The sequence below is a fragment of the Chenopodium quinoa genome, unplaced genomic scaffold, assembly GCF_001683475.1.
Source record: "Chenopodium quinoa cultivar QQ74 unplaced genomic scaffold, ASM168347v1, whole genome shotgun sequence".
NCBI classification, from domain to species: Eukaryota; Viridiplantae; Streptophyta; class Magnoliopsida; order Caryophyllales; family Amaranthaceae; genus Chenopodium; species Chenopodium quinoa.
Window position 1 is genome coordinate 3,670,074 of NW_018743979.1, and position 7,119 is coordinate 3,677,192.

The 7,119-nt window shown below is 37.5% G+C and overlaps 1 protein-coding gene across 1 annotated transcript; it reads left to right on the plus strand.

Moving 5' to 3' along the window:
• The first annotated feature begins 370 nt into the window (after positions 1-370).
• On the plus strand, positions 371-1,426 carry LOC110689961 (putative nuclease HARBI1). The gene has a single exon (XM_021866779.1). It carries the CDS (start codon positions 371-373, stop codon positions 1,424-1,426), a length of 1,056 nt encoding a protein of 351 aa, XP_021722471.1.
• The last annotated feature ends 5,693 nt before the right edge of the window (positions 1,427-7,119 follow it).

Here is a 7,119-nt window from a genome sequence, read left to right on the forward strand (position 1 = left end):
ATTGAAAAAGACAAGGAACAGAGGAAAAGGGAGGAACTTGTTGATGAACTCTTCACGTATCAAGTAACTATATTAATACGAGATGTATTCCAGACCATCATCAAGCTCAAGTTCAAGATCATCTTCTTCAAATACTGAAGAATATGACCAACTTGTTGATGAACTCTTCACATACCAACCCCCATCTGTCCTCATGCCCCAAACACAATCCCAACACTCTTCTAAAAAACCTAGAGGGGGTACGAATAGAAGAGATAGGGAAATTGGACATGCCAGGTTGTTTAATGATTACTTTTCCGATAATCCTGTGTACAACACCACCCAATTTAGAAGAAGATTTCGTATGCAACGACCTTTGTTTGTACGTATAATGAACAAGGTCGTTGAAGGTGATGTTTACTTCCAGCAGCGTAGGGATGCAGCTGGAAGGTTAGGTTTATCACCTCTGCAAAAATGTACAGCGGCGATAAGAATGTTAGGCTATGGCATGGCTGCGGACGCCGTGGATGAATACGTTCGGATCAGTGAGTCAACCGCTCGAGTTGCCCTTCAACGTTTTTGTACTGGTGTCATTGCGCAGTTCGGAACCGAGTACATGCGAAACCCTACAACTGATGAATTGGCCAGAATACTGCATCAAAATGAACTGCGTGGTTTTCCAGGCATGATAGGCAGCATTGATTGCATGCATTGGGAATGGAAGAACTGTCCAACGGCATGGAAAGCGCAGTACGCCGGTAGGAACAAGAAAGCAACGCTAATACTGGAAGCCGTTGCAGATCAGGATTTATGGATATGGCATTCCTTCTTTGGGATTCCTGGATCTTGTAATGACCTAAATGTCTTATACCGTTCCCCAGTGTTCGATGAGGTTCTGCATGGTCGAACTCCTCCGGTAAATTTTACCGTTAACGGCCATGAATACAACATGGCATATTACTTAGCCGACGGTATTTATCCGAAGTGGGCAACTTTTGTTCAGGGTATCACAACCCCTCAACTTCAAAAAGATAAATTGTTCGCTTACCACCAGACTGCTGCTCGAAAGGACGTTGAAAGAGCATTCGGTGTTTTGCAAGCTCGATTTGCAATAATACGAAAACCGTCACTGGCGTACGATGAGGACATACTGCGAGACATAATGAAAGCATGTATCATTATGCACAACATGATTGTTGAAGATGAGCGCCACAACTACACTCGAGCCGAAGTTCTAAGAGCCTTCTTCGAAGAAGAACAACAAGAATCAACACCAGCATCAACATCTACAACGCCACCGTTTGAATTCAACGTAGGCCGACCTACAAACTTTGACTTCAACGCATTTCTACAGCGAAAAGCTTCCCTCCGTGACAGAGAAATTCATCTATCTCTGAAACGTGATTTAGTCGAACATATTTGGCAACGATACGGGCCACGTAATTAGGGAGAAATTAGACGACTTAAATAAAGCCAAGTACTATGGCGTAGCCACTTTTACGTACGCAGCCGAGTTAATTTTTAGTTGTTGTGTTTATTTTATTTCCTATGTTTAATTGCGCATGACGTTGCAAATGTAATTGTTCTCTAGTATTGTACCGCTTTTAAAATAAATAAAAACATTTAACAAATTATGAGTTTTTTTTTACAATTTTTTTATATAACGTACTTAATTTTACGACAAATTTTAACAATAAAAAAGACAAAAATAAAAAAAATAAGTTACACAAATTTAAACTAGTTTTTATTTATTTGGAGTAACATTGTTAAAATATAAATGAAATAAATAAATAAAGAAGTGTTGTGTAGGAGAGAGAAAGTTATGGTGGGGTATTGAAAAAGTAAGAGAGAGATAGTGGTGGGTGAGCATTTTTTTTGCTCACCATTGGGAGAGGAAATGTGGAAAAAATTTGCCCATGAGCAAAATTGATTTGTTGAGAGAGAAAGTGAGTAGAGAGAGAGTGGGTGAGCATTTTTTTTGCTCACCATTGAGAGTGGTCTTATATTAAACCAAAACATAAAGGATTTATCATAAGTTGAGAAAAATTAAAGATATATTAACAGCACTGCACACATAACTGAGCTAGTGAGCTATAAACAACTATAAAACCAATAATAATTCATCACATTGCTCTTCCTTGTTTCAACAAAGGTTTCACACTAATTCACAGGGGTCTTTTCCCATCAGTTTGGTCTATTTTCAGTTATCTGGCATTCGTTCTTCAAAGTAGCTAATATGGCAATTTGCGATATCAAATACGTATCCAACAAAATTACTAAAAGGAAACTGAAATCCCTATTCAACCTTCACTTGATCATCTGAACAATAACTTCCAAAACCATCAATCCCCACAGCTAATCGCCTAAACTGAAGGTACTAACCGTAAATTAAAGTAAGTAGTTCCGCAATTCCTTGCATATGTCAGTTACAATTACATACCTGAAGTGAAAATTCTAGAATTGCTAAGCTACTTCTAGCGTCACAGGGAAGGTGATCAGATATAGTTTGTGCTATCTGATTTCCGGGAATGATGATATTCTAAGTCAGACTACAGTTGTTGGACAATATCTGATCGGAAAAATTAGAAATAATAATCCCAACTTTCATCGATTTTGGCAGAATAATCCAAACTTTGAATTATACTTAAATAATCCTAACTTTGGGGGGTCTTCTTTTTCTACAATCCTAAATACCGGTTGCCGGTTGAATGGGTTAATTTTATTTATTTTTTTTAAAGTGATACGTGTTACAAATTAATTGGTTAAAAAAATATTTAAAAAAAAACCAAAATTTAAAAAATTTAAAAAAATCTAAAAACCATGACCCCAACCACCAGCCACGAAACCGGCCAGCCACCCCCATGACGCCGTCCGGCCGCCCAAATGCGCCAGTTTTCCCCTAGAAAACCTCTCGCCACCGTTGCCAACCATTTCCCCTCCTTCCGCCGGCTAATTGGCCTCGGCCAAAAAATCCGATTTCATTCTCACTCCTCTCAATTGACACCAGCCACGAAATCCGGCCACCTATACGCCGGCCGGTCGTGAACCTCCCTTGAACCCCTCCCCTACTCTTGAAAACACCTAAACCTCCCCTGAAACCTCCGTTTTCGTGGCTGTGATTGTGGGTTTCGATGGCTGCGTGGGGAATGGGAGGGGGGAAAACGGCGACGCAAGGGGTGGGGGAGACGCGGCGTTCCGGCGAGGGGAGGGGTAGCGGACTGCGGTGGTAGTGTAGGTTAGGGTGGGACGGTGGGGGAGGGGAGGTTAGCTGGGTTTTTCTGATTTTGTGGTTTTTTTTCTGTTTCTGTTTTTTTTTTTTTTTTTTATAATTTTTAGACCAATTAGGATTGACACGTGTCAAGTGACCTGATATAGTAGGTCATTAACTTTTGTTAACCGGTTAGAGATTGAAGAAAAAGAAAAACCCCTAAAGTTCGGATTATTCCAGAATAATCCAAAGTTGGGATTATTGTAGCAAATTTGATGAAAGTTAGGATTATTATTTCTAATTTTCACATAATATTGATGATTTTGATATTTTCTGTGAACATGATTAAAATTTTAACAAAAGGGTCCAAGCACATTTCTCATTATTCCAGTTCTATAGAAAGCCCAAGAAGGTAGAACTTCTTCAGGATTCTTTGCACCTATGTAATTTCTTTTATGATTAGGTTACTAGCAGGGGCAAGAAGTGACAAACCAAACAACAATTGGAAGACTGAAAGAGAATCTTCAGCTTCCTAGTAGTGCCTGCCTAGTATTACTCATTTAGATCTTGTTGTGTCGCACTGAAGAGCAACATCCTTGGTTTAAGAGAACATCAGGAACAAGTTGATTTCTGTATAAAACTAATTTTGAAAAAAAATTGTCATTCAAAATTTTCTGGTGTTTAAGATGACAGAATCTACCTTCTGGACTACCTAAAATACACCACAGCTACATGTGTTGACTTCATTATGAATCATCCAGACAAAATTTTTAAGTCAGGTGGGGATATCACCAAACTATATAAGAAACAAAAGATGAGAAGTTTTGAAAGAAATTTCGAGAAAGTTGCCTACACCATTATAACAATTAGGCTACACTTGAGTAAAATCAGAATTCCAACTTGGAAAAGTTAATCATGGTTGTTAATTGTGAAGGGTTGTTGATTTATACCTTAAGGCTGCTCCGGAACCAAAGAGAGCTTCTTCCTCAAAAACTTCAGCAGGGCAAAGCTCATTAACTCATATCTTTATCGCTGCTGTAGAACCAGACCCCCTTCTTTGTCTTCTTTGCCAAATCCAAGGAGATCTCTTGTCTGGAACCAGCTTCTTCTCCCCTCGGCTCAAACACTTTTCCTGAGTTTTACTTTAGTAGTAGTAAAAGAAAAAAAAAACAAACAAACAAAAAAACCACACTTAAGTTAACACTTCACATGCTGCGAGGCTGCTGGTGCTAGCAGGCGTGGCATGTGCTACTAGCTAGGCATGCCAGCACCTCTGCGTGCAATTCCAAGGCCTTGGTGCCTAGCAAGCCTAGCCCTGTGGCTTGGATGCTAGGCACTCGGCTGGTTGGTGGGCTACTATTTTGTGTTTTTGGGCCGTTTTAATTATTTTATTTAATTATTTTAATGAGGCTAGGCCTCGGTTCCTCCAGCTCTTGCAAAATAAATTGGCAAAATTTGGGTTAATCGACTTAATTAATCGGATTTATTAGGTTGGATGTGGAATTTAGTGGGAGATTCGTTAATTACTTGAGCTATTTTTATTGCGTTTAATCACATAATTGGTTAACAACTTTGACTAGTTTTAATTAGGCGCATTAATTGGATTAACCACCTAAGTTAGTTACTAGTTTGCGCGTGTTATGCATTGCTACTTGTTTTTCATTGTAAAATGCATGGCCATTCACATATAGTGAATGGATGAATGGAATGTATATTCTATCACAGGTTTTATGAAAATGGTAACTAGTGGGGCCCAATTAGAATAGTAAATACGGACTGCGATCCGTTATGTATTTTTGTAAATCTAAATATGGTCTGCGTACCGTTGTGTATTTTTATACCTTAATATTTAGATTAGTCCTAGTCATAATTACTAGTAATTGCATATTTGGTGGAGATGTCTCGAAGACGGCGTTTCTAAGAAGACAAGCCAAGAGGATGCAACGAAGACCCTTGAAGACTCGAAGACTCAAGGGGTCATGCTAGTTGCCAAATGCATCGTTTACTTATGTTTTCTATATATAATTATGCTTATATATATGAATGATATGTTAGATGCATGTTTAGGATTTCGAATGTTGCGATGATTAATTAAGTTCACTTAAATCAACCAACATAGAAACCCCAGGTCCCTATAATATTGAGCCAAATTTGCCATTCCAAGAACAACACTTACCAAACTAATGCGCGTAGTGATGGGCTACGCCAAAGCGAGGCATCACTACTTCACTAGGAACGTAAGGTATACTAGGTATACAACTTGGTCTTGGTTAAGCTCAACGATATCAATAAGGAGTCCTTAGATTTCGTGGCAATGTAGATAAAATGTCAAGGAAGCATTAGATGCGACATTTTATTAACCAAGAGTAGCTTAGAGCTATTAGCAATTGGATTGCTTACCTTAAAATATTAAGTGTTAAGACAAGCCAAAGAATGCTTAATCACCTTTTGATTTTTGGGATCTTGGAATTGTTTTATTCTCGCCTAAAAGGGACAAATTTTAATGCGTGGATAAGACGCATAATAAGATTGAAAATTTGCATGTATGCTTTAAATTTCAAACGTATTATGTTAGTATCTTGATAAATGGTTATACATTGCACTTATATTTGTAGAATTCTAAATCAAATTATATTGTTTTCAATGATTGATAAAAGGAAATCTTTGAGGATGGTTCTCAAAGAAAGGAAAAGCATTTCTAAAATACAACTCTCATAGATGACTTTTATAACTAAAGTCCGAAAGTACGGTTGGATATCATGTATTCAAATTACTAGGTAGTTTTGATGAACATGAAGTATTGAGTTGAAAAACTCAAATTGTCAATAGTTGACAACCAACATATCTTTTCGCTTCATACACTAATGAGTAGGACTTATTGATGTAGTAATTCAAGCATGAATTAAAGAAAGATGGAACTTTGTTTTACGGCGCATTAGATGTTTAATTATCCCTAACAAAGTATAAAAGTCAAAACACTTAAAGAAATGGTTCTTAAAGTTATGAGATGATGTATGATAAGAAATATAGGAAACAAGGAACAAAGAAAAGGGATAAGATTCCTATTCTACCCATGAGTTCATGTTATTGTAGTTAACTTAGCAACTTGTTATCTTCACAAGTATCGAATACTGCTTGAGTGTTCCACTTTGAAAGTGACCTCAAACCATTGAAGTTAAGTTAAGTTATTGACTTACAAGCTTAGAATGAAGCAAGAAGTGCTACATCAGTTGTAAGGTCATTTGTTCTGTTTAAAGACCTTTTAAGCTAAGGGTGGAACGAATAATGGTTATTATGTTCCATAATCAGCAAGCGATCCATTTACACACGGAAAGACTCACATTCAAAGTAAAAGAGCAATAGTTGCGGGTTTTATTTGAATGGAATGGTTGTCTTAGCCATGAGTCAAGAATGCTAGATTATAAACAAACATTTCCCTAACATGAAAACTCACAAGGTTCAAGTCATGGACATGATTTGTGTTCCAAACATCTTTAGCAATGTCACATCGACAAGAACATACTCAAGGCTCTATTAGATAGACTCTTGATAGTTGATCAATTCGAAATCGTTCTATGGCAAGCAAGTCTTACTTGTTGAAATCGACAAAGAAAGGAGCTATTGTGCTTGGTATAGACAATTGACTCCGAAAGCTAAAGAGAATTCCATTACTTCAATGTCTCACAAGAATTTAAGAGAATATGGCTATATTCATCAAATGTGAACAAACTGGACCTTGAGTAGCTCAAAAGTTCAGTGAAGTATAGAATCGACTTGGCAAGATATCAAAACGTCTAGATTTTTGCTTGAGCTAAGAGTGATCATATCAAAGTTATAAAATTGGAATTTCATAATGAGCTCCACAAAGAATATGGAATGTCTTGAGGGAGACCTCGATGCCATGTGGAAATGACTCGAATGATGATTGATCA

Bases quoted from the DNA above. Each gene is read 5' to 3' on its own strand.
- LOC110689961 (XM_021866779.1), top strand. From the start codon at position 371: ATGAACAAGGTCGTTGAAGGTGATGTTTACTTCCAGCAGCGTAGGGAT.